The sequence below is a fragment of the Gouania willdenowi genome, chromosome 9 (assembly GCF_900634775.1).
Source record: "Gouania willdenowi chromosome 9, fGouWil2.1, whole genome shotgun sequence".
Lineage (NCBI taxonomy): Eukaryota > Metazoa > Chordata > Actinopteri > Blenniiformes > Gobiesocidae > Gouania > Gouania willdenowi.
This window is the reverse complement of record NC_041052.1, coordinates 12,809,006-12,836,660: the sequence shown is the minus strand read 5'-3', so window position 1 is coordinate 12,836,660 and position 27,655 is coordinate 12,809,006. Positions and strand designations below refer to the sequence as shown.

The 27,655-nt window shown below is 38.9% G+C and overlaps 3 protein-coding genes across 3 annotated transcripts; 1 reads left to right on the top strand and 2 right to left on the bottom strand.

Annotated features, from left to right (window-relative positions):
* The first annotated feature begins 720 nt into the window (after positions 1-720).
* Positions 721-12,552, top strand: dgcr8 (DGCR8 microprocessor complex subunit). Its single transcript, XM_028456938.1, has 14 exons — positions 721-870; positions 1,637-2,584; positions 4,705-4,867; positions 5,625-5,767; positions 6,350-6,656; positions 6,726-6,923; positions 7,001-7,102; positions 7,199-7,297; positions 8,502-8,584; positions 8,651-8,751; positions 8,833-8,939; positions 9,229-9,356; positions 10,786-10,899; positions 11,247-12,552. Exons 2-14 carry the CDS (start codon positions 1,907-1,909, stop codon positions 11,328-11,330), a joined length of 2,307 nt encoding a protein of 768 aa, XP_028312739.1. The 5' UTR covers positions 721-870; positions 1,637-1,906; the 3' UTR covers positions 11,331-12,552.
* Positions 5,590-23,794, bottom strand: trmt2a (tRNA methyltransferase 2 homolog A). The gene is made up of 13 exons (XM_028456939.1): positions 23,732-23,794; positions 21,193-21,826; positions 20,833-20,941; positions 19,292-19,473; positions 18,221-18,335; positions 18,030-18,145; positions 17,835-17,946; positions 16,248-16,370; positions 15,205-15,280; positions 13,962-14,078; positions 13,797-13,893; positions 13,556-13,711; positions 5,590-5,701 (listed from the first exon to the last, which is right to left on the bottom strand). The coding sequence occupies exons 1-12, from the start codon at positions 23,760-23,762 to the stop codon at positions 13,570-13,572; spliced, it is 1,854 nt and encodes a 617-aa protein (XP_028312740.1). The 5' UTR covers positions 23,763-23,794; the 3' UTR covers positions 5,590-5,701; positions 13,556-13,569.
* Positions 23,795-24,793: 999 nt separating this feature from the next.
* On the bottom strand, positions 24,794-27,216 carry h2az2a (H2A.Z variant histone 2a). Its single transcript, XM_028456763.1, has 5 exons — positions 27,065-27,216; positions 26,080-26,157; positions 25,852-25,965; positions 25,642-25,771; positions 24,794-25,548 (listed from the first exon to the last, which is right to left on the bottom strand). The coding sequence occupies exons 1-5, from the start codon at positions 27,065-27,067 to the stop codon at positions 25,487-25,489; spliced, it is 387 nt and encodes a 128-aa protein (XP_028312564.1). The 5' UTR covers positions 27,068-27,216; the 3' UTR covers positions 24,794-25,486.
* Positions 27,217-27,655: the final 439 nt, after the last annotated feature.

Genomic DNA, 27,655 nt, shown 5'->3' with positions numbered 1-27,655 from the left:
TCATGTTGGATTTGTCTTCTCTTTTGAAAGAAACTTATTTTGACAGGCATGCTGTGAAATGTGTCTCGCACAGGAAAATATATACATTTATGTTAAATAAAAAAAAAAAAGATAATACATGTGTGTTCTCAACAGCTATTTAAAAATAAAATACATTTGGTTGGTTGATTTCTAAAAACAATAAATCAATAAAAAAAAAAATGGGTCACAATTTAATGATTTTGGAAAATTGTTGGTCCCAGGGTGAGACCAGTTGAGAACCCCTGACCTATAATCATGGCTCCTACAATAGATATATTAGTATATATTAATATATTGTATTTTTTGACCTATCTATAATTGTATTTCAAAAATGAGTTGCGTACCACAAATAATGCAACGGTAAGGACTTGTGATGAAGATGAATGCAGTTCAATTGTAGTATTTTTTATTTATTATTATTTGTATTGTAAGGTTTAATATGTTATGCAACCTCTTGTTTTGTTCCCATCTATCCATCCATTTTACGCGGGGTTATTTTTTATTTTATTTTATTTTATTTTATTTTATTTTATTTTATTTTATTTTATTTTATTTTATTTTATTTTAACAGTCGTCGACATTCCGCAATACTGACGTCAGTCATTAACTTAATGCTGATAGGTCGATTTGTACTATTGGATGAATATGGAGCAGCGTGATTGGCTCTGTGGTCTGTCAATCATAAAGAAAAGGCGGGACAGGAAAACGGCTCCTCGGTTCACCACTGAATTCTCTCCGTCTTTAAGATGGCAGGGTAAGGTCTGTGGCCATATGGTGAAGCTGCGCGTAATAAATGGTTGAGGGAGGTTGTTAGGTACCTGAGAGGAGACACTTGTGTCGTTATTACCAGTGAGTATCCATGTTATTAATGGTGGGGCCTGTTTCTGGCTCGCTGTCGGTTTTTGTACCTCAGTAGAGGGTTGAATATTAGCCTGTTAGCGTCGATGCTATGGGCCCTGAGCGGCTCTGCAGACTAAAGAGAGCGAATAAAATAGATGGAAATAATTTACTGAATCGTCGTTTATCTGTTCGAGCTGTGGAAGCGCAAGTTCATATCATTAGAAACAAATAGCCCACATTATTAGTGATTGAACGTAAGTTTAGAGATGATGAGGATGGTGGCTAATAAACCTGGGCAATATATCGACATTCAAGATGTATCGTAATTTCTAATTTGGCGATATAGAAAATTACAATACCGCCTTTAACAATACATTTCTATTTTATAGCTTATTCTGTATTAACATACTTCACAGAACAGCATGAAAAGCGCAGTTAGATGGATTTCTGAGTGTGTAAAAATGCAGACCTTCCCCTACACAAGCCACACTACAGATCTCACTCACACATGCTGTCCCTTACAGCAGAAAAAGCCAAAAGTGGCACATATTATTGTGCCGCTGTTTGTTAATAAATGTGTCTGTGTGGCATTTTGCATCAGCAAATTTAACCTAGAATTGTCTTTCTAGTCAGACTTTGAGTTAAAAAAAAAAAAATATTGAAATTGATGTCGTATATTGACCATTTTGAGGATAAAATGTTGAGATATAAATTTTGGTTCATGTCGCCCAGCTCGAGTGTTTAACAGTTATTCCCACTGTGATCTGTTTTCCAGCTCCCAGGAGGCCACAGTGAAGAATGATCAGTGCGTCGGTCCCACTTTAAGCTGAATGCATTGTGATTTCCAATAATTGAGACAGTGATTCTGACAGCTGTCTACATTAATGAAAAGAACAATGTAGTCAGCTTAGCATATTCACCTCTGCTATGTGGTCCAAACAGGAATGAGCATCTGCGTATACTTTGGGTTCAGATAGGGTAAAAAAAAAAAAAAGATTAATCAAGCTAGTATTTATTTAATTCCAGGAGTGAATAAATTGTTAAAATGGATGTAGATGATGTTCTCCCACCACTTCCCTTGGAGCCACCTGATGATTTAGACACAGATGAGGGTAGAGCACCTCCACCACCTCCCCTGCAAACGTCCAGTGACGCAGAGGTAATGGACGTTAGCTCTGGTGGTGATGGATTCACATGCACCCCAGAGGACGAGGACGCAAAGACACAACTGCCCCCCATCACATTCTGTAATAGCGACGTCTCAGACGAGGCCGCTCCCAACCCGCTGTGCCCCAGAACGGGTCGCCATGCTCCCCCGGTCAACACGTTTCTGCCTGACCTCAAGCTGCTCAGGGATGTGAAGATCAGGGTGAGCTTTACTGAAAGCAGCAACAGCAAGGACAGAAAGGTGTTGTACACAGGTAAAGGGCAGGAGGCAGGAAGTGATGGAAGCACAGACAACCCCAATGGTGAGTTACATGAATCATGTAGGCAGGAGAACGAAGCTGAGTGTAGCACCGGTGTAGGAAACAATGTAGGTACAGCATCAAAAGAGAATGAGGTAGACATGGAAAACAGGGTTGAGTATGCTGTCTTGGATGAGTTGGATGACTTCTACGAGAACTTCTTGGATAATAAAGATGGAGAACACGGCGACTTTAAATCTGAGGTCATAGCTCAGCAGGGCCAAGCTGAGGAAGAGGTTTCAACTTACGCCTATGAGGTACGTGATGTCTTTTCCAGTGTTGACAATATGTCTTTATTTACACTACTGTCCCATCAAAGGGTTTAGTTCATCTTAAGGATAGTTTTTGGTCTAAAGATTATTGCTGCACATGTGTTTGGATATGCTAACATTTCAAATGTTTTCTCAGGTTGCCAAAAGTATCTTAATATTCCTGTTTTTTACTATAATAGCAGATGTGAAATAATATGCATTGAAAAATAGTTAGATACATAAACTAAAAAAAAAAATCCAAACTCAGAGTAATTGTATATACGCTGCTTAAAAAAATTAAAAGTAATGGTGATTCATTTTAATTTTAAGTATAACATTAACATCAAGGCAAATCATTTCCTAGAATATGAATCTAGTCAGGTTGTATGGGTAGTCCAGCTCCTCCAGGATGATGCACCCATACGTAGGGCTGCACAATTAATCACAAGTTTGTTGGCCACGTTTTAAATTAACCAGATCGTCGGCAATATTAACTTTTAAAACGGGCTCTGCATTCTGTAATAATGTATTTATTCAGTTAGTCTTTGGTAGATTTTCAATTCTTGGGTTAATTTTTTATTGTAATTCCATTTCAAAGCTTAATTTTGTAATGTAAACTATATTGTTTGTTTAAAAGTAGTGCAATAAAAACATAGATTTTTCCTTAATATGATAAATAATTGTGATTTATAACCATGATTACAATATTGATCAAAACAATCGAGATGATCATTTTGGCCATAATCGTGTAGCGCTATCCATAGGTGACACTTCCAGGTTTGCTGACACCCAGCATGGAGGAGATTCTAGAAGCTGGATTGAAATCTGCTCCTTTGTGCAAGGAGGAACAAGAAGAGCACTGCTCTAGCACTACCAAATGACCTCAAGCCGCTCACTGGAGTGAACAACTGTGACGTAAACTATCAGAATTAACAAACATCAATAGGGGGATGGGAGCACCTCACGTAGTGGGCCCTGTGCTCACTGCCTGGCATCGATACATCTGGATTAGCATTAGCCATAGAACATCAGGGATTGGCCACTGGACTGCATATTTGTCTGACCTAAATCCAACTAAACACCTCGGGGTAATCATGACGATACTTTGATTCTTTGGACACTGGTACGATTATTGCCGATATTACAAAGTCTGCTTTGATTCTATTCAATTCAGAGGCTTTCGGTCGATTTAAGACAATATCATTTACCAATTTGACAATCTGTTACATTTGATCTAAAGCTAGTAAAAATTCCAAGCAGTTTTTATCGTTTTATTGCTAAAACATGTCAGACATTCGGTATATTCGACACCTCTGCCAGGTTTTAATCCCCTGCAGTAGGTTTGGGAGAATATTCCCAAGTATATATACAAATACGTGGAGGCCATCAAAACTACTGAATACCATTTTGATATGCTGTGTTGACATTTTGGCAAAATGGCCTCACCTGCCACTTAATATTTGTACTTTGATTTGTGTAAATAATTGCTGCTAGTTCATCATTTTTGTTTCCATTAAATTAATTTGTATCCTTTTGTTCCAACACATTACCCAGTCCATATGAGCAGTGTATTATTAGTGGTTATGTGCTAATAAACTGATTTAAGCACTTGCTAAATAACTATCTGCCAGTGTTAGAAGTAAGAATAAATAACACTAAATCTCTTTCAAAGTAAAAGCACAGGGTTTGTTATTACTTTTTTTTTTTTTTTTTTTTTTTTTAAACTTGATTTGTCATTGCAATCATGTCCGGACCCACTTTTGAATCCTCACCCACCAGTTGAGAATCTCTGGATTGAAACAAGTGAGTCAAGCTACTCCACCACCTTTATTATCCTCTGGTCAGTTACAATACTTGATCCATTGAAGAAGTCCTCTGATCCTTGATCTGCAGCAGTATATAGGATTAGTTACATGTTTCATCATGTTTGTTTTATTTGTCATCGTATTTTTTGTTTTTCTCCAAATAATTAAACTAAAATGAATAATAGAAAATGTCAGGGCCATTGTTACCCAGATAACTGCTGCTTTATTTTCTCTCATTTTGGCAATCATGTATGGACATAAAATTCAGATTTAGTCGTCAGTTATTGATCAGTCTGCTGCAGTTAATCACATCTTTTCTAGGAGGAGTTTGACAACGATGTTGACGCACTGCTGGAGGAGGGCATGCCCGTCCCCAAGAAGATGCGCTTAACTGAGGACAAATATGGTGGCGACAGTGATCACCAGTCAGACGAGGAAGGAGGCGTTCAGCCCATGATGACCAAAATAAAGACCGTACTCAAGAGTGAGTGGAGAACCTTCTCTTTCATGGTACACTGTGGATTCAGTTCTTTCAGCTAAAACACAACCTGAGCCTTTTCGAGACCACTCAGCACAATCTGTCCATATAACAATAACAATAAGTATCGTGCCAAATCTTCCTGAAATAATTCAGCTGCCAGACATCAGCTGTGTGTAACCTTTTGTCTTGTTTTAAAACAAGTGACCTGTCTTTTGTGTCTTTTACTTTTTTACACAAAACCAAGCTTCATACGGGTACAGCTAAAAAAAAAAAAATTATAGCGTAATCTGAAAAAAAAACCAACTGAAATAATCATTTCAGAAAGTGAAACTCATCGTCTATTCAAGATTCAGAATTAGATCTTTTCATGCCTTTATTTCTTGTCATTTTGATGCTTATGGTTTAAATCAGGGATTCTCAACTGGTGGGTCAGGACCCAAAAGAGTTGAGGTGCATTTTAAACATGGCATTACAACAACACACATCAGAGGGAAACTAACAATGCACACTGATGAGTCACTAGATTACTTTCAATTTGCATATCTTTTTTGTCAGCACAATGTTTGTGTTTTTGATGACGCAAATGAATGTGACGAGGGACAAATACTGTTAGGCAAGAAAGTCATCTTTATTTATTGAGTGTACATATTTTAACCGTAAACTATTTTTTTAACAGCCTTTTTTCTGATCATCCTTGGCTCATTTTATTATAGTTGACATCAAAGTTCTTCGGTCATGTATTCATTGTCCTGTGTTTTAGGTCGGGGCCGTCCACCCACGGAGCCTCTGCCAGACGGATGGATCATGACATTCCACAACTCGGGCATTCCAGTCTACCTGCACAGGGAAACCAGAGTGGTCACATGGTCCAGGCCCTACTTCCTAGGGACTGGCAGTATTAGGGTAAAACACAAGATTAAATTCAAATCATGAAAGTAAACTCTGTTCTAATAAGCGAGCCCTCCCGCTACAGTGAGACGGGTGCAGCGGAGGGTTGTACTACACTTCCTCAATTTACCGGGGCAAAATTAAAGCTGTTAACTTCTTGAATAAGCCTACATTCTGAGTAAACTTATTCTTTTGTAACTCCGTAAGTTGATCATTTAAACCGTAAAAGCGGCGCTGTCTATGATAAGGCCGGAGAAGAAGTGATCAGCGCTCTCTCTCCCCTGTCAGCAACTCCGCAGACACACACTCACACTGAGTCTGTTCCTTGGTCGTCATGTCACTGGAGCAATGAAGTGATGGAGTGACCAAAAAGCGCTACTATGTTGAAGTGACTGCAGTCACTACAGTTGCATTTGGTGTGAACACAATTTTATCCAAACCCCACGTAAACAAACAGAGCAAGCGGGCATTTGGGAACCGAAAAAAATAATCAAAATTCAAACATCTTAACGGTTCCGTAATAGGAGCCGGATCTCGGTGACCAACCCTAGTCATTAGCCTTGGCTAACCAAGATAAAATTGAACATTTTTGTCCAGAAACACGACCCACCAACCAGCAGCATCCCCTGTCTGCATTACAAAAAGATGAAGGAACGTGAGAGTAACGGGGACGGGAGCCTAAAGACGGAGGAGGCTTTTAGTAAGCCAGATGAAGAGAGCGGTGAGGATAAAGCTGAGGCTCCAGAACAGCCCAGTAAGGAGCTGGACGGGGCCTCGGAGCCAAACGGAAACCCAGATGCTGATAACGGGCAGCAGAGCACTGAGTCACCACCATGTGACGTGGCACAGGGAGCCTTGGGTCAGGTCAAGGCCAAGGTGGAGGTGTGCAAGGACGAGTCCATAGGTGAGCACTTGATCATCTGCGTTTTGTGTCAAGCTGCATTTAAAAACTGAAATTTACTCGTCTTCACAGAACTCGAAGACTTTCGTCTGTATCTTGAAAAGTGCTTTGACTTTGAACAAGTGACGGTGAAGAAGTTTCGCACTTGGGCCGAGCGACGGCAGTTCAACAGAGACATGAAGAGGAAACAGGCGGAGTCAGAGAGGCCCATTCTGCCCGCCAACCAGAAACTCATCACACTGTCGGTACAGGACGCTCCGACAAAGAAAGGTCCGTAACATCTAGCACGTCTCACATGAAGTTGCCCCGCCCCTTTTCTGAAGAGGAAGTTTTTGTTGCTTTCACAGAGTTCATCATTAATCCAAACGGAAAGTCTGAAGTTTGCATATTGCATGAATATATGCAACGCGTCCTCAAGGTTCGACCTGTTTACAACTTTTTTGAATGTGGTAAGTGCTTTTTTTTTTTCTTTATCGTTGGGGTGAGAAGATTCAGGAAAGGTTTCATCTTCCAGTTGCTCATCACTTCTTCTTTGTGCCACACAGAGAACCCAAGTGAGCCTTTCGGAGCGTCAGTCATTATAGATGGAGTGACCTATGGCACAGGAACTGCTAGCAGTAAGAAACTTGCCAAGAATAAAGCTGGTATGCGTTACTCATCCTCTCATTTTCCTCTTTGGCATGGACTGCTGTGTTTCAATTCTCTAATGCAGTGTTAGAAAACACTGTAAAAAATGTCTTCCTGTGGTAAAAAAAATAAGTTTGACAATAAAAGGGAAAGTTCTAAATGTAGTCATATTGCAGATATTTACACTCCTGGGCCCTCATTTATCACCCGTTCATACGTTCCGATCTGAGCGATGTGCGTTCGACCAAATTTACGTAAGCTTCAGTATTTATCCATTTTGGATTTGTGGTTCAGCACAGCCTAATCTTACTGAGAATGAATATAAAGTATTAAACAAACCTCAGCTGTCATTTAAGCATGATTGTTTAAACAAATTAAACTGAATAAAATAAAAAAGCCTACTTTATTACTGATGCCACTTTTTTGGTTTTTCTTTTACAGAATACTGTATAACCCCGCTAATAAACTCTGCTACCAAGCAGGGGCGCATAGGTTTACCCAGTGCACACACGGGGCGCAGCACTGCTATGCTCTGTTTTGGAGAATAAGGTCCTATTTTCCCCGTACCGCACATCACTGGGGGCTGTACGGAGAAAATAGGACCTCATTTATGCTTTTAAATGTAAATAGTTCCTTAAACTTTTACAAATGCGCTGCAGTAGTCAGTGATGTGATGAATATGTGAAATTGACTGATTGCATATTAAACACGAACAAGTGACATTTTGTCAGCTTTTTTGAAGCGTTTTGATCATTAATTTCTTTTAAATGTCATATCCGTGTGTCTACAGTATCTCTGTTGTGAAGTTGCTCACAGCACACAGGAGGACAGATGTCACCTCTTCCACAGAGCGTTTAAATGGGCTTCTTTAATTCCAGTTTTCACACTGTCAAAATGCACATCTTTGTTTTGCTCCACCTCAGATGTGAGGATGCTGATTTTCATCTTGGAAAAGCTTATTTTCTTGTTTGACTTCAGTGGGCGGGGCCTCCGAAAGAGGAGGGTGTAACAAGTTAATGACGATCAAATGCAGCTGCCGGATTTATCACGTGTTGGTCCTGTCGTACGACCAAATGTGAACTCAAATTTGACCTTTTTTTCACGCAAGGTTGATAAATGAGGGCCTTTGTGTGTCTTTGTGTTGAAATTCTACATATTTTGTTTTGACTCCTTTGTGCTGTTGATGTAACGATGCCACCGTTTCCACATGTGAACGTATAGCTCGAGCAACACTGGAAATCCTCATCCCTGATTTTGTGAAGCAGACTTCAGAAGAGAAACCTGTGGAGGGTGATGAACTGGAGGTATATTTCAGATCTTTCATCGTTTAAATCCTGTGTGCGACTGACACCTCCCCCTTTGTGTCTCAGTATTTTAATCATATCAGTATAGAAGACTCACGCGTGTACGAGCTGACCAACAAAGCCGGACTACTTTCGCCATATCAGATTCTTCACGAGTGCCTTAAGAGGTAAAGGGACAGTCACTGTCCTCATTGGCTGCTCAGAACCAGGAAGTCATTCCCTGAATCAATTGTGTTTTCTCCTCACAGAAATCATGGAATGGGCGACACCAGCATTAAGTTTGAGGTGATCCCCGGGAAAAACCAGAAGAGTGAATATTTGATGACGTGTGGGAAACACACAGTGCGTGGATGGTGTAAGTAAATCCCAAGAGTTACGTTTTAGTCTTGCGTAGAGCTGGGTGATTTTTTTTTTTCTGCATAGCTGTAGAACAAAGGTGCTCAGGTCCAGTCCTGGAGAGCCCTGTCCTGCATGTCTTAGACGCTGCCCTGGTCCATCACAGCTGACAGTAAAGGGCAGCTCGTTATCAGGCTTTCTGCAGAGCTGCATGATGAGCAGGGAGACATCTAAAAACATGCAGGACAGAAGCCCTCCAGTGCTGTTGTATTTTGGATTTGAATGGTTCTCCTCGTCTTCTTCACCAGGTAAGAACAAGAGGGTTGGCAAACAGCTGGCCTCACAGAAGATCCTGCAGATGCTTCATCCTCACGTTAAAAACTGGGGCTCTTTGCTGCGCATGTACGGCCGTGAGAACAACAAGATGGTGAAGAAGGTGAGCAGCAGGACATTCACGTTGTAATCGGGATGAACGACCCAATGCAGCCATTACATTATGACCAACTATGTTGGTAGTAAGTCCAGGGTGAAAGCCACGTATTTCAGTCTCAGGATTTCAAAACAGTGAATGTTTGAACCTTTTCACTCTCACAACAGGTTACAACACAAACTGATTTCTATTTCATAGAAACGTGAGTAGGGATGGGAACCTTTCACATTTGAACCGATACTAGTCACCTGTGAATCAATGTTGGTCCTCAACGGTACAAATTTTGGGTACTTTTGTGTGGTAATAAAAGGTAAATTAAATCTCAAAATGTTCCAATTTATCATATTTTTCTCATTAATAATAAACAACTTTAACAAATAAATCAAACCAACATCTAACTGTATTGTATCTACTTTTCTCGCAAATTTCTTCATCATGAAAACCCTTGCCTACAACTGGGGCTGGGACAACGCGTCAACGTAATCGATGACGTCGACACAAAAAATAGGTTGACCGATCCGTTGTCTGACCAAAACAAAGATGGAGGCGCTGGAGAATAACTAAAACGAGTGGCGGCTCCGAGTTTCAAAACTGCAAGGCAGTGAAGACGCACTCGTTCATCGAAGGTAGCTGTTCCGCGTATCCCTCGTCTTTTATCCCTGGTGTGACCGGACGGCAGCGCGTCGACGGAATAAGGAGGAAACACCCGCCGTGACATCAGCAGCAGAACGCAAGCACACACACACAGCTGATACACTCCGCGACGCATGGATATAATATAATGCAATGTAACACATTTTTATTGGATGCTACCTCTGAATCTTAATGCATTATTTTGTACTTTTATATTCTTACTAGAACTTTATTTTGGAATTTTGAGTGGAAGAGTAATATACATATATTACAATATTAATTTTTTTTTTCCATTTTAGATATGTAAATCAACATGTATAAATTACTTTTAGTCAAGTAATGGGGAGATAATTGATAATCGAATCACGTCGAACTGGAAAAATTAATTGTTTGATTAATCGATGCATCGAAAAAAATCATTGCTTATCCCAGCCCTACCTACAACTATCAACCTTTTTCGTGAAGTGGTACCAAAGGAATTCAGTCAGTACCTAATAAACTACCAAATTCAGTATCCATCCCTAAATGTGACAAATATGAGCATAAATAATATGTGATACTGTATATCAACTAACGAAATATCCTCCAATGGTGAGAAACATTTCTAAACCTCGTTAGTCCACTCTTCCTATCAATGGTCATGATGTGCTGGCTGAACTGTGTGTGTGTGTGTGTGTGTGTGTGTGTTCTACATGTGGTTTAAGTTTAATTTATTCTTTACTCTGTTATAAGTGAAACATGAAACTGTTTCCTGATGTGTACAATCAAACTCGTATGATTACTGTTGATGTTTTCTCTCCAGGAGAGCTCAGACAAGAGTGTGATTGAACTGCAGCAGTATGCCAAAAAGAACAAGCCAAATCTGCACATCCTGAACAAACTGCAGGAAGAAATGAAGAAGCTGGCCACACACCGGGTAAGAACGTCCAAAGCTTAACAACAACACATTTCACTTGTTTGGCGATTCTGACGTCTGCTCAGTCTAACTGGTTGAGGCCAAAACCCTGTCACACTTTTTTCTAATTTTGAGGGGCTGGCATGTTCACCAGATAGAATATACAAAACTATCTGCTATATGTCCCAAGAGAGTAGGTGGAGTTGTATAACAATGTTAAATTTCAGTTTCCTATGTGGTGCTAAGTTAGATTTAGGACATTTAGGAAAAGGTTGAGAGTTATGATGAGAACCAATCTGGCGGGGGATGTTGATGACTTGTATTTTTTGATAATTATGACTTAAATAACGATTGTGCTCCTCTAACAGGAGGAAACCAGGAAGAAACCCAAGATGACTATAATGGAATCAGCACAGCCAGGGAGCGAACCACTCTGCACCGTCGACGTTTAGCTCCCAGAAATCCACAGAGCAACCACAGCACTGAACCCACTCCCACTCCCTTCACTCACACACACACACATCACTGCGATCCAATAGCAATACAGCACCACCCAGTCCAGCCTCGCTTCCCACTCTGTGTCATTGGCTGATGGATGTATTTGGTAGAACTACAGGCACTAAAAAAATAAAAGCACATCTCATCTACCTCTGCAGATTTACCCTGGTTACACCCAGGTAGCAGAGCAGCCACCTTCCCAGTACAAATGCATGCCTTCATGTTTTCAGCTGCAGAGGGAGGACAACTGTGTGTCATGTATTTATACTCATCATTCGATCGGGAAAACAATACTTGATAGATAATTTGGTCTTTTAATGGTAGGTGTTTTGAATATTTTTGGATTATACTTTTTTTTTGGTTACTGTTTCAATATCAGAAATGTGAGCGCTGCCGTTTTAGTGTGCATGATTAAAAACGTGCATGGTGATCACTCGCCTCCAATTAAACTTATCTGATCGTGCTGTTGGTAATATGAGGTATTAAATAGTCAATCATTTACTTTCCATGCTGCAAACAACCCAAGCATTGGATTAAAAAGTGCTGTAATACATATTTTTTTATTAGTATACTAACTTCACACACCAGCTAAAAACATCCTACCTTTTAGTTGCTTTATAATAGGTTGCCCTTATAAAAGAACTAAAATAAGCTACGTGTTGCCTGAGTCTGTTTTTCATTAAGGGCTCCAGGATTCTGCTGCAGGCTGGACCTCAAAGACCAAACATTTATTGTTTAGGCGCTTAGTATTTTTAAAGAAGGTGAAGATAATGAACTTGAAGTACAGACATTTTAAGACTCAATGAATTTTGGGTGTAAGGAGGAGAGTGTGGAAATTGAGCTGTCACTGAAACAAACGCAACGTCACCAAGTTTTTCACAACTAAAAGAAATGACGCACAACAAAAACTTCTGTTACAGTCTCACATTTCATTCAAAAAAACTAAAAACGTTGCAACCAATAGTTTAAGAATCACTGGCTTGACTCATGTTGCTTTTCTACAAACGGTCCCATGATCCAATGAGTAGAGCTGTGCTATAAGAATGTGCTTTTCCCTCTCCGTGTTTTCTCTTTGCTCAATGTTCACGCTTTTCTCTGTCGCTGTTTGAAATGTTGCTGCCTAGGAAATGAAGTATGTGTTGCAACGTGTGCTCCCGCACTTCAGTGATGTCTGTTATGCAAAAATAAAAGTTCTTGACTGAAGAAAAGCAGTTGTTTTTATTCAACATAATCAACTAATTCACTGCTTCACCCACTTATATTAGTTTATTTCATTCCTAAACCATGTATTTGTTTTTAAAGCATATTAAGAATGAATACAGGACAATTTAGCTCTCCTTAGATGAGGCTGATGACTTAACTTTAGAGCCCCCTAGTGACAAAACAGGGCCTAATGCCAGCGGTGCCCAGCCTTATATGGATCTCATCATTTTTTCTTCTTCAAGAATTTAAGTATAAGATACAAGTTTTAATATAGTTTAAGTATAGGATACAGTTATGTGATATTTGTGTATGATGTGTATATAAAATTTTAATCAGTTTTTACCTACTTTTTGATATTTTTTTTGACCAATTATTAGACATTTCAGTTTAATTCCATGTGACCCCAAGGCTGAAAAACTCTGCCAATAGCCAGAAACCAGTAAGTGACCTTTTGCATGTTCTGTTTAAAAAAAAACCCAAATAAAAAAATGACAAGTTGCACCTAAAAGCCTATTTTGTTAAGTTGTACAGAAATGAAAGTATCCATCTCTATTTTTGTAATGAACTCTTGCTTTACAATTGACTCTATTTAAATACATATTGAGCCGAGTATAGATGCAACACCAAAAAAGTCCAAATAAAATAAATAACAGATTTTGTAGAGCTTAATGGAAAACAGCAGGACCTGTTTAAAAGTGAAAATTCCTTTGACCCAAAAATAATCATTTACATTGAATTTTGTTGACAATTTGTTTTAATCATATTGCAGATTCAAAACAATTAAAACTTAACTAATAAAAACAGCTGAGTCCATTTGAAAAGAGGGAGACCGAATTATGAATTTAATATCATTATTAAACTGAAAACTTACCCACGTTACATTGTTAGGACAGATGAAAAAACAGTAGCTTATGTGACAGAACACACAGTGGAAGCTCCTCCTCTGCATATTGTGTGATGCTAATATTAATATTACTTGTGTTTTTTTGGTCACTCCTGGGATTTGTAGTCCACTCTCTCCAGCAACAGAAGCATTTCTACGTGCATGGTCTGAGGGAACAGATCCACAGCCATGGCTCGCACTGGACGAAACGGTGCCCCGCGCACTCTGTTGGACGGAGCCCTGCACAGGCTGGAGGAACACACACACACACACACACACCGTCATCAACGTGTAGCCTAGACATGCAGAAAAGCTAGAATAAAGTGCCACTCACTCAATGAAGTTGGTCATGGCTGCCTTGGCGTTGCACGAAACATAAATCAGCCTCTTCAGGTGCTCCGCTCTCCTGATGGCCAGGATGACTTTGGTGTCTGTTTGAGAGCAAACGCATTTTAAAACCACGATTATCATCAGCGTCAGAGCCTCCGTGTTCACTCACGCAGGCCGGCCCTCGGTGGATCCACGATGGCGGTGACGCTGGGAGACACGACAGCGTTGAGGATGTTTGGGAACACGTCCTCAGCCTTCCCACAGTGGAACTCCACATTGTTCAGACCTTCAAACATACACATGAGAACATGAGACGCTGTTCCTTTAGTGCAGTGGTTCTCAAACAGTTTTTTGGCTCAAGTACACCCTGTCTCTAACTTTGGAATCTAAGTATGTCCAACTACAACATTTTGCTCAGAATTCTGTAAAAAAACCAAAAAAACAAACGAGAGCATAATGATGGAATGAATGAGTTTGTAACCAAGTGAATGAAACGTGTATTTAGTGCCTCCTGAATAGATACATTTCTATAGTTTATCATTTCATCTCCCGCCTGATGTGTTCTAATCGAGATCATTAATATTATCATTTTGATTTTTTGCTGTCATTTTGTTGTTTGTCTGATCTTTTTATTCTTCAATGTTTTTCCTCTTATTTTGTGGGGTTGTGTGCGTTATTGGCATGATTTAAATTATTCTATCTTAGTCTGTGTTTTTGGTGTCATTTAGTCTTTTCTTATGTCATTTTGTTTGTTTTTCTGTTATTTTTGTGTATTTTTCTCTCATTTGTGTGTGTCTTTGTTGTTGTTTTGTTTTTTCTCTCAGTGTGTGTGTGTTTTTGGTGTCATGTTGTGTATTTTGATGTTGTCTGTTCTTTTTATTATTCAGTATATTTTGCTCTTATTTTGTGTTTTTGTCGTCGTTTTCTGAGCTGCTGGTAATATTCAGTCTGATTATCATTTTTAACTAAAAACAAACACTATGAAACTCCACATCTTTAATGCTTTCATTTGTACCCCCTGTCGTGTCATCACATGCGATGTTTTCCAATCCACAGCATTTGAAAATTCTAATAAGAATCACAACCAAAAAGAAGCTTCAACACTTTTTGTTTTTACGTCTTTATAAATAAAATGAACACCAAAATGACACGACAGGAGCAAATCATGTACATTTTACTCAAACTGAACCCTGACCGAGTGATTGAGGTGAAACTACGGTTGTTAACAGAATGTGATGGAAGCCTGTGTCTGTCCTCCCAGCATGCATCACCAAACCAAAGAAATACTGCTAAACCAAAAACCGTTTGATCCTTAAGTGACAAAATAGAGATTTCAGGAATGTGTGTCCCTTTAAACGTATAGAGGACTGAGACACAGTCCTGTTTCTATTGCTGTGTGATGATGTTCATACCGTTGAGCTTAGCATTGACCTTAGCGTCCTCCACCGCCTCCTGACTCAACTCGATCCCAATCACCTTTTTTACCCTCTGGGAAAAAAAGAGAAACAGAGTGAAAACGTATTTATGATTCCCATTACGATGCTAAATACATTGTTTACAGAGCTTATTGGAAATCAGGGAGAATCGCTGCCACTTTACACCAAAGTGATGCAGAACTGCATGCATGAACCTGGAACTTTAAACGTCTAAAATGCACAATTTTTATGCATTAAGTTTTTTTTTTTTTTTTTAGAAATGCATATTTTTTGTGTGTGTGTTTGTTCATATTACACATGTAGGCACGCACTGTGTTTACAGAAACACAGCCACATTTGGCTACAGTGCAAATGTGGCCTATGTTTGAATATTGAATTAGATAAACCTAACATTTGAGTTCTGTATTTGCAAATTAAATATTTTTCACAACCTCCAACAGTGGTGAAAATGTATTTAAAAATAAAAAAAAAGTCAAACTTTTAAATGTGTGCATGCAACGAAACAGGAATAGTGCAAACTAAATGTTATCTGTGTGGAGGAAAGGAGTTATCACTTTAGCACAGTTTTTCATCCTCGGGGTCGTGGACCCACGTGGGGTTGCCTGAAGTGTTGAGTAATTGGTTAAAAAAATGATTACTGATTTAAAAACACATTTTAAAATGTAAAATTATTATTCTTTTTCAAATCAAAACAAAATCTTTCACTTCAAATGAAATGCAGTTTAAAGAAAATGAAATGAAATGCAGTATAAAAATATCTGAGCTGGCACATCGTGTCTACTACTCTGCGTTTGTTACACATCATAACAAACATGATCCCAAATGAAGTCATTGCGGTTGCCAGAAATGAGTGATATCAAAGTGGGGTCACGGTCCAAAAAAGACTGGAAAACCACTGTTTTAGCACAAATAAAGTAAAGAAATAGACTGGAGCTAGCATGGTTTCTATCCCACTGCCCCACAGTGCAGCTCATGGTCGTAGCTTAAAGCTAAACACATTTAGACTCTGTGATGCGTACCTTAGCCAGAGAGATGCCAATGGTCCCCGTCCCACAGCACACGTCCAGCAATACACTGTCCTGGTCCAGCTGAGCCCATTCTCCCACAGCAGAATACAACAGCTCTGCAGCCCCAGTGTTGACCTGATACCAGAGGTGAACGTAATGAATTACAAGTACTCACGTCACTGTAATTGAGTTGCTTTTATGGGTACTTGTACTTTTTTGAGTATATTTCTAAATCTGTATTTGTACTTAAGTATGTTTTAAAAGAAGTAATTAGTTACATTTCTACATCCAACCATTACTGAGTAAATTATTATTTACTGTTTTAAAATGATCAACAGACATTGTGAAACTACACAAAAAAAAAATGAAATGACCAGACAACAATAAAATGCATCACATCATGGCCGACCAATCACATTAAACGTAATGCAACACCAGAAGATTCTACAAGCATGTAACCCATGACGACAAAGAATCTGACTTTTATATTTTGAGATGACTGTTGTAATTTGCGCTATATAAATAAAGTGGAATTGAATCTGTTATTTGTGTTTATTTGTTTTTAAAAAGAATTGTACATTTTGCTAAAACTTCATTTTATAAATATGCCTTAGTGGAAAATAGATTAACCCTCCTATTATCCGTGGGGTCAATTTGACCCCATTCACTGTTTATCATTAACAAGTTCAGATGAACTACGGTCGAGCCCCTTGAACGTTTCTGCCCCGAATAGCACGTACCACATTCCCAAGAATTCACTCAGATGACTCGATTCCACAGAGTAAAAAAAACGGGGCCACCTGTGGCCACCGTGACACATACAGAGTAATGGGCCCATTCATATATTGGTACTTGTCAATAAGTCGGTATCACCAACTGTCGCAACATTTGACTCACAAATAAATGAGAAAACAATTTTAATGGAAATTGCCAAAAAAAGTAGGGTGGTCCCTCCCAGGCCCCTAATCGGATTGTGTGAGGCATAATCATAATCTACATTGAATTACCTTTGAAATGATATATCACACGACTATGTTCCCATAAATTTGGAAATGGGGGGTGGACCCCCGGACCCTATTTAAAAAAAAAAAAAAAGGGCTCCGATCATCTCATCATATTCATTCATGGAGTATTTAAATCATACTGCATCCCAATCTAACCAGAACTAATGGGGGTATAGTTGGGGTTTTTTTGCTGGTGCAATTGATTAAGTAAAGTAAAATTAACACATTTTTTCAATGTGCTGAACACATATTGAATGCATTGGTGTTCCTGTGGGGTTAATTTGACCCCACACTGTTTGAGCCTGGGGTCAGATTGACCCCAAGGGGAAAAAGTGTAATAATATTTGATAATAATAGAAGGGTTAAGTTCCAATTGTGGTGGATTTGGTCTCTACCTTTTTAAGTTTATACATGAGGTGTTTACTGTATGCAAAAAAACACTATGGAAATATTTATTACTAAAAATACACATGAGGGTGAAAGTAACTAGTAATTTTTACTTTGAGTACTATTTAATTGAGCTACTTTTTACTTGTACTTTGTTGTATTTTATGTATGACTTAGTTGTACTTGAGTACACACGCTCATCGCTCACCTGGAAGAAGGAATGAGGAGATATCTGGAATTTGAGTCCCAGCAGCTCTTCATGGATGGAGGTCTCTCCAGCCACCAGCTCACAAGGCAGACTCTCAGGGTTAGGAGACGTCCTTCACACACACACACATGCACACAAACATGAAAACCTGCGTCTGGTCCCTCAGGGAGAGAAAACGCTGGAGTCCTTTTTCACCTCTGACCCTCTCTGACAAAGTACAGAGACGTGACTCCGCTGCCTTTTCCTTCTCCCTCAGTGAAGAACTCCCTCATGGAGGCTTTGAGCGCCCCGAGTTCATCTTCATCGAGTTTCTACACGTCACACGGTGACAAATGAGAAAAACACACACATTAGATGTTCTTCCATCAGCTGAGAGCGTGTCTCACCTGTGGGTGGAAGAACACTATGGCCATGGCCTGTTTGGTCCTGGTGGTGCGTACGGTCAGCTGCTTCCAGTGGCCCTCGTACGTCTCAGGGCTGTACACGGAGTACGCTGTGGTCCTGGATCAAAGCCACACGTGGGGACATGAAAGGGCAGCCACCACTCAAAAGTGAAATAGCAACATTTCATCCTCTATTTTTTTTTTTTTGCCCTAAAGCATGAAAATGTAAAAAATGCATAAAACAACTTAACTATATTTGTTTATTTGGAGAGGACAGTTCAACATTAATGAACACCAGTACAATACTTAGTGTAAATGTGCCAGATTTAGCCATGAACAACCCAAAATACTTTTCAGTCAAAATGCTTAAAAAACAAGTCAGTTTCCATTCAATTTCTTTCAGCTTTAATTATATAATTCATTACCTCATTATGAATTAGTTACTCAATATAAATGCCTTTAAATTTTTACTAAACTGAGTTTTTGCATCATTTAGAAGATTATTTTTAGTTAATATGTTAAGATTTCATTTATACACAAACTTTTTTCAGGAAATTGACTTTGATCTCCTGACATGTTTCAACTGCCAACGTTCAGTCTTCCTCAGAGGCGTCTACGAATAGTTTTCATTTTGTCCTGATGAGTTTTTTGCGGGCGTGGCCAACTTGAGAGTCCTCTCAGACTGGCCACGCCCCGTCGCCCGATTGTCGTATATGTCAGGAGATCAAAGTAAATTTCTAAGTAAGCTTCAAAGCCAGCTTCAAAGCAAGCTTCAAAGCAAACTTCAAAGCAAACTTCAATGTAAAATAAAAAATAATAATATATGAAACGTAACAAAATATTTACAAGATCCTCTGTAAAATACATCACTGTCTTTACTTTAAGCTGTATATCTGTGTGCGTCTGTGTGTAGCTTTAACTCTGTAAAGCACTTTGAGTTGCATTCTGTATGAAAAATTCACTAATTGATTTGATATTATTAAAAAAAGAAGACAAAATGAACTTGCTGGAATTCTTACCTTTAGTTCCCAATAAAAAAAATCAAACTATTATACGAGGAATATTCGTGTGTACCTGATGAACTTCTGAAAATCCTCCACGACCCGTTTGGCTTCAGCTGAGACGTGGCAGGTCTGGGCCGGTCCCACCACAGCACAGGAGCCTCCTTTATATTTCCCCAGCCGGAAACCGATGGTCTTATCTTCACCGTCTGCACCAACCGACATCAGGAACTCACACTTGTTTCTGTATTCTGTCTGACGATAGCACAGCACACACAGAGAGGAGATGAGAAAAGTCAGCTGGAGAAGATTGTCAGTGTTCAGAAAAAAGAACAAACATGATAAATACTTAGTGCAGTGTTTCCTTTTACAGTGAAATAGCTGCATTTTGTATTACCAAATGTTGCTTTTTCACAAAAAAAGGCTTTCTACAGTCCTGGAGAGCTCTTGTCCTGCATGTTTTAGATGTGATCCTGGTCCACCACAGCTGATTGTAAAGTGTAGCTTGTTATTATTGACAGTCATTAGGTTCAGGTGTGTTGGAGCACAGAGACATGCAGAACAGAAGCTCTCTAGGACTGGATGTAACAGAAAAGTAACCTGAGCCTCTTATAATAAAACAGACTCAATGACGCACCAACATGAAATAAATATAACAGCCAGAAAGAACCACTGTGTTACAACTCAAAATCAATTCAACACATTTAAAAGATAGAAGGCAGGTGTTGGTATAAAACTAACTTAATTCATTTACTGTATAACTAACTGCTACTATTACATCAGCAATAAGATATGTACAGTCTTACAGTACAGCTTCTTTATTTTTCCAGGAATTACAGTTTATACCTGAGCTCAGACAAAATATCACAGAACTAGAAGGAAAAGTCAACTTTCAATTTTCTAGACTTAGGAGCAAATAATATAATAAAGAAAATGTCAGTGCAATGTTTATATCCACATCACAAACAAACAAGAAGACAGTCATCAACGTCCCCCACCAGATTAGTTGTCATTATAACTCACAACCTTTTCCTAAATGTCCTAAATCTAAGAACTTAGATGTACACATAAGAAAATATTATCACATCAGAGTATGACATTACTAATTTAAAAAGTTTGTAAGAAAAGCTGTCCCCTTTGAAGATACCTCAAACAGAGTAAAAAAACGGAACAAGGGCAACAACTACGGGAAAAATATTTGCGCACTTCTCATTTCCTAACTCTACCAAGGTATTGATACCCTGAAGCCACACACCAAATTTAGTTATCCTATTTTGAACGGTTTCTGAGAAAAACTGTTCACTTTGAAGATACCTAGAACAGAGTAAAAAAAAAAAATGGAACAAGGGCAATAACTCCGGAAAAAAATATTTTGCGCTTCTCATTTTCGAACTCCATCAAGGTATTGACACCCTGCTCAAACCTATACCCCCCTTCCACACTTTGTGGCGGGGGATAATAAAACAAAAAAACATACAAGAATTCCACTTTTCTCATTTAAAAACTGAACTTCTGTTCAAGTTGAAAACCTCTGCCTTAGTGGATTTTGACACAGAAAAAGAAGACAGAATATATGTACAGGAGGAATATGTTGTGGGATCATTAGAGACGTACCTGTGCAGGTGAAGGTCTGATTGCTTCCAGAGGGCAACACATGTTGTTATATTTCCCTTTCTGAGCAAACAGCCACGGCAGCATGGCTTTGTTGGTGCTGCCAATCTCCCTGAAAGAGAGAAAAACAACATGTGCAGACGAAGTCAAATATCCTAGTTACATCGTTTTTTCAAGGAACTGACCAATCACAGCAGTAAGAACAAAGTTATCTGACCTCAGTCCAAACCAGACCATTTCACTACACAACCATTCTCTGATATCCTATGAGATCATTATTGCTCCTCCCACAAGATCAATATTTTACTACTCTGAACCAACAAACGTGCTTCTTGTGTTCAAAGTCGCTCATGCTCCACCTACTTGGCGAGCCTCTGCAGGACTCCCTCCACCTCCTGCTCTTTCCTCCTAAGCTGCTCCTCATACGGAACGTTCCACAGAGGCGTCACCACGTTGGCCAGCTGCACGCTGAGCGGCTCCTCCTCTTCCTCTCCGTCGGCTCGTTTGGATGGCGGCGGCCCCCCCTCGCCTTCTCCCTCCTCCCGGACCCTCTTCCTGAGGATGGGGTCTGCTTTGGGCTTGGCCAGCCTGACGCTCAGCACCTGGCCCTTCCACTGCATGCCGTGCACCATCTTCATGGCCTTGTCGCGCTCCTCCTCGTTCTTGAAGGTGACGAAGGCGAACGTCTGCCTGTTGATCAGCTTGATCTTGTGCGGGTTGAGGCCGTGTTTGGACAGGAACTTCTTCAGATCGTTGAAGCCGATGAACTTGGGGAGGTTCCTGATCTCCACCTTGTAGATCTCAGACGTGAACAGGTCCTCTTTGATGTAACGATACACGGAGGAATCAGAGGCTTTCTCTTTCTCTCCTTCAGCTGGAACTTTAGATACAAAATCATCATCATCACCACCATCTTTGGAGACATCATCCGACTTGTCCTCATTAGTTGGCTGATTAGCAGCACCGTCACTAACATCTGCCATCACTGTGCAGGAAGCTGAAACCACAAGAAATAGTCTGATCAGAACGAATAGCAAAACTAAATGACATTATTCCAAATACCAACTTATTTTAAATACAGAAGTGATTGTATTCATTTTTTCCAACTACAAACAAAACACATTTTGGGAAAAAAAAATTAAACCAACAAACTCAATGTCACATTTAACATAATTATCAACTAATATTATTTAGTATGATTTATTTACTATGAATGAATACATTTTGCTCAAGAATCACCTTCTTTTAACCCATATTTTATACAAATAGGGATTCATTCATATAAATTTGTGATTGCTAAACTAATGCTTTAACGTGTGTTTTTTTTTTTTTTTTTTTTGTCCATTGAAAAGGAAGCAGTCAGCACCCACAGTGATAAATTAATACAGTAATTCTTGTTGTTGTGACCATATTTTTGTATCACAAACTTCTGGAAACCCCAGAGACTTTTTTTCTGTTTTTCTCTAAAATTATTTTTTTGATCATGTTTGTTATACTGTTACAAATACAGACTAGTGAGAATTAGTGCACAAAATAACAATAAGCCTCAGCTCACATATTTTAATACTGCACAATATTTTAACTAGATTTATATTTGAGAAAGTAAAAGTATAGAATACACTTGTTTTGAGATTGTATGTGGTGTTTTCATATGAAAACCTGCCCTCTTCCTGCTCTGTATGTCCATTTCTGTGATATTATGTATTGGTTTTTGTTTTGTTTTTAATTGTGCAGAATAAATAAAAAGTTAGATATATATATGCTTAGAACTATACATAATAAATTGTCTTAATAATCTTTATTTATTCATATACTGTGTGAAATCATCTTAGCAGTAATCAAGTTTACCTCAAAATTACCTAAAAAGATTTCAAACACAAAGCATCAACATGCAGATAATGTTCAAGCTCAACAATGCATAAAGACCATTGTTACTCACAAAGTAACACTAATATATGAAGCACACAAAAAACCAAAAATGAATGAGTTTCAGAGCATTAAAGGCATCTTCTCTATAGTTTCTGAGCTGGAAAAACAGCTAAAACAAGCAGGACCGCAGCTCTCCAGGACCTGATTTGGACCCCACTGCTTTAAATAAACCTCAGGATAGGGCTGGGCAAAAAAAAAGATTTAATTCATTTATCGAATTTGTAGCTAAAACTGAATTTTATTTTACAAATCGAGTTAAAAATATATATATATATAAAATTTTCCAACAGTTTATTCGGACTTTTTCACGTTCCATCCTTGTGGGTTACCATAACGCGATGTGAGCCCACCCCCTCTTTGTTTACCCTTTGAGTAGGCTATATGTGTGCCACAGGCATGTTTCATTTATTATTCACACTATGCTGAGACGCTAAGGGAAGAGTTTATTATTTTTCTTTAATTGTAACGTCATAAAATATGTAGTTATAAGATTTATTAATCAGAAAATTTAAGCTACTGTGAAGTTGCTGTTACACTTTTGCTTAAACCTGGTTTAAAATTGCTCATTTACTTTTTTTATTTTGGGATTGTTCTATACATTTTAACTATTGAGGACAATCACAGCAATAAAGTTGCACTTTTGATAATATATCTGATGTCTGCAGTCATTTTTAACTGCATTGAAAAAAACATCGAAAATCAAATCAAAACTCAGTGATTTTTATTATTTTTTTGTTTAAGCAAAATCGCCCAGCACTAGACATGTTTTTAAGGTGTTTCATTGATTAGCTGTAGTATCCAGAATCAAGACAAACATTGAGATTAAGTCTTCATCACAAAACAACGGAGCAGCAAAACAACACATCATTAATTACTTTTGTTTTGATAACGACATTTAGAGAGAATAAAAACGGCATTTCGAGAGATAACTTGGAGTTTGTCATGTTTTAGACGATACAGCTGTGATTCCTACCTTCTTCTGAGAGTGAACAGGGCGCCGACATGATGGTTACAACACGTGGAGCGTGACCTCTGAACTTTCTTAAAGAGACAGTCCTCATTTCTGACGCGGGAGTTTTGTTCCTCCCAGTGTGAGGAAATTGTTTAGTTGATTTATTAACGTTCCAATTTGTAAGAGTCAAATGAAGACATGAAATGGAGCTGAAGAAATTTAACAGGATTTCTTAAATCTTCCTTTTTATTATTTTGGTATAAGTCAGTTTGAGAGAAAAACTCAAATCTTGCTAAAGTTCCTGGAAATGTAGTTTAATATTGCTTACATTGTTAGAGGGTGATCCAAATGTGAAGAGAGAACGGTGCATTGAAGTGTTGGACACTAATCTAACATTGTCAGCATTTAGTAAAATTTCCAGTATTAGAACAAAGAACAAAAGTTAGTGTCTGTTTCTGTCATTTTATATGCTTTCGTAAACATTGTGTATTTTTGTTGCCGTTATAATGTAATTGTGTATTTTTTGTTTACGTTTTAAATGCTACACAAAATTAGACCGACTCCAAATGGCTCATGGTCCACCAATTGCCCATGTCTACTGCAGCTGTACTTAAAATGTTTTTTTGTTTGGGTTATAATTTAAAAAAAGTGAAGTATTTTTTGAATTACAAATGTCTCTATGAAACCCGTGGTAGAGAAACAGTGCCAAAGCAGGGTGGTCTAGAGCAATAACCCTTTAGGAATAAACTTCTACAAATGACACGCTCCTAAATAAGGACATCTAGCGGTCTGTGTGTGTGTGTACATTGGTTTACTTCTTTGCAAAACATTTGTTTACCTCTTGGATATTAAGCAACATATTCCATACTATCGAAACAAACTCAAAATCAGTGACAATTTTTCTTGAACAGAATGTAAATTCTGTTGTTTATTAAATCACTATCCTTGTGCAGTTCAGGTAATCATAAAAATGATAAAGCACCATCCCACATTTAGTTTACTGTTCAAAAAAAATGCATTAAAAAAAAAAAAAAAAAAAAAACTTATTGTAGACTTCAAGCTTCAAAAAAAATAAAAAATAACCACAATACAAGTTTGCTTTTATATAAAAAGTGTTTACATTTTTTCAGTATAAAACATTACAGAGTCCCAAGCCAATCAAACAAATGCAGTTTCACAATTTGAAATAAACTCCCCAGTCAAAGGTTCTACAATAACACACAAAGGATTTTCTGTCGTTAATGGGTTTCAAGCACGTTTCTAATCATGGGAAAATAGAACAACACAAAGCCTAACGATCACTCTGTTTGCTAACGTCAAACCTCGGTTTTATGAACAGCATATTTACCAAATACAATGTTTCACAAAAACAGTTTGCCAAGATTTTGAACAAAACCAACATGGAGTCTACTATAGGCTGCTTGCAAAGTTGAAGAGGATAAGGGCCGTATTGATACAGCATGGAAATACTTTAAATACAAGCAGAAACAAATAACTTGTGAAAGCATTCGGTGCCAATGTGAATGTCACCACATTGCATGTTATACTGCCATTAAAGGAAGATTATAGCTTGACCTTTATGTAAAATAAATGTGCTGGAAAACTCAAGATAGGAACAAATTAATAATAAAGTTTCTTTCGATTATAGAAATGTTAGTAATTGATCAAGTTCAAAACCGAGGTTTGACCGCAATATTAATAATAAAAAAGAACAAATGTGAACTCCTGGTCCGATCACAGCCCAAAAACCCCAGAAAACTCTGGTCAATGTGGCATCTATGCAGTTTTCTGCTGGCCCTTCTTCCCGATGAGGGATTTATGGATGTGAGGAATGACACCTGGAAAATGACAAGAACAGGATTAATATATTGTAAAGTCGTAATAACAAACAAGACATTTAACACTGATGAACACAAACTGATAAAGCTTACCTCCTCCAGCAATTGTAGCCTTGATGAGGGAATCCAACTCCTCATCACCACGGATGGCCAGCTGCAAGTGACGAGGAGTGATACGCTTCACCTTCAAATCTTTGGAGGCGTTTCCAGCCAACTCTAGTACCTGAGAGCAAAAAATGGACATCCATTGAGTAACCCACACCATAGAAAAGTTATCGTGAGAAAACTCATCATCGTCCTTACTTCAGCTGTGAGGTACTCAAGAATGGCAGCACTGTACACAGCTGCTGTGGCTCCTACACGCCCATGGCTGGTTGTGCGAGTCTTCAAATGCCTGTGGATTCGACCCACTGGGAACTGCCAAGAAACAGACAGGAAGTGGCAAAGATTAACTAAAACCAAATGGTTAATGTACCATTGACATACATAAGGCAAGAGGTGACAAGGTGAATCACACAAACGGATGTTTACCTGCAGTCCAGCCCTCTGGGAGCGAGATACTGCTTTCGCCTTGGCTTTGCCACTGTCCTTTCCTGCTTTGCCACCTGCCTGCAGAGATCAGACAAACTCAGCAACGCATTCCCAAACCACTAACAATCCCACGATAGGAAATGAGAAAACAGATTAGAAAGAATCGCATAATTTCAAGACGAGAACGTGAACAATGAACCGGCAGTACATTTAAATAAATATGCATGTCGAGCCACGTTTTATGGCGTGAAAATTAGCAAACGTGACCATTTAATGGTGATGAATTAGCGCCATGTATGCGCGCTTTCCCGCCAATCCAAAAGCAACACAAAACGGCACAAATAAAGCAAGTTTAAACACCTTCAAACAGACGAAAATTAGTTTAAACACAGAAAGTGTAGGTTACCGGGAATAAAACGCGTATCTCAGAGCGGGCGGGTGGCCGCCTAAAGACCCGCGAGCAACGGCGAACAGAACGCGGGGCGAAGGCGTGCATTCAACGGGAGGCTTAGTCTCGGATATGCGGTTCTCATGTAAACCCCCCACAGCGCCGACCTCATGGCCTCTGCAAACTGGCGATAAAAGATATGAGCAAAACAGGAACCAGGTAGCCGTCCGTCAAACAGCTTTTCCTGCTAACAAACCATTCAATGATGCTAACAAGAGTCGAAAATGCACAAATAATTGATTAACTTACGGATTGCCAAAATGTCCCCACTTTAATTCATGAAACGCACACAACGAAAACCCATTTTATCCGGAAAGTAAAAATAGTAATGACTATAAAAGCGTACAAACTCATATTTCCCCACTAAACGGTTAGCAATACGGCGGCTAGCGCGTTAGCGCTTTCCTTAGCTTTTTTTATTCAGATACATTCGGCTCGAATTTTCGCCACTTAAATTCAAAACAAATACACGCTACGAACCCGGGGGTCTACTAAAAAGCCTTGGTCGATAATTCATCAAAAGCCCAGCGTGCATACCATTTTGGAGTCTTCTTATTCAGCTGTAGACCTGAGCGGGTAGCAAGCAATTTCAGCTCCCGATAGCTAAGAAACAATAAACCCCCTCGCGGAGCTTTTGCATGCGACCCTTTCAAGCGGCGCACACAGCCAATCGGAGCGCGCGTTGTTACTTCGAATCTCAGTCCTGACCAATAATCAAACGGCTTGTAGAGCCTTCGCCCATCCCCCACTCGGGATCGTCGTGTCTGTCTTTTGCACACGATACCAACAAGTAGGCGGGCCCGTGCGTGTTTGTGTGTGTGGTCTGCACGTCTTCACAGAAAAAAGAAAATCATATTAATACACAACACACTCATTTTAGACTTACTTGAACCACAAATTGTGTTTACAGATATGGTTAGCAAGAAATTATTAATATAGGATTTAGTTTACGCTGGTACTTTCAAAGCTGGGTAAATTAAATGATATAAAATGAGTGTTTTATCGTCATTAAGAGCTGCTATAGACTATGGATCTATAACATCTACTCGAATGTCACCCAGAGGGCCTTAATATTTGTGTTGACAGGCACTGGACCTGGCCAATCAAAACGCAGGTAGTTCTTCTGAA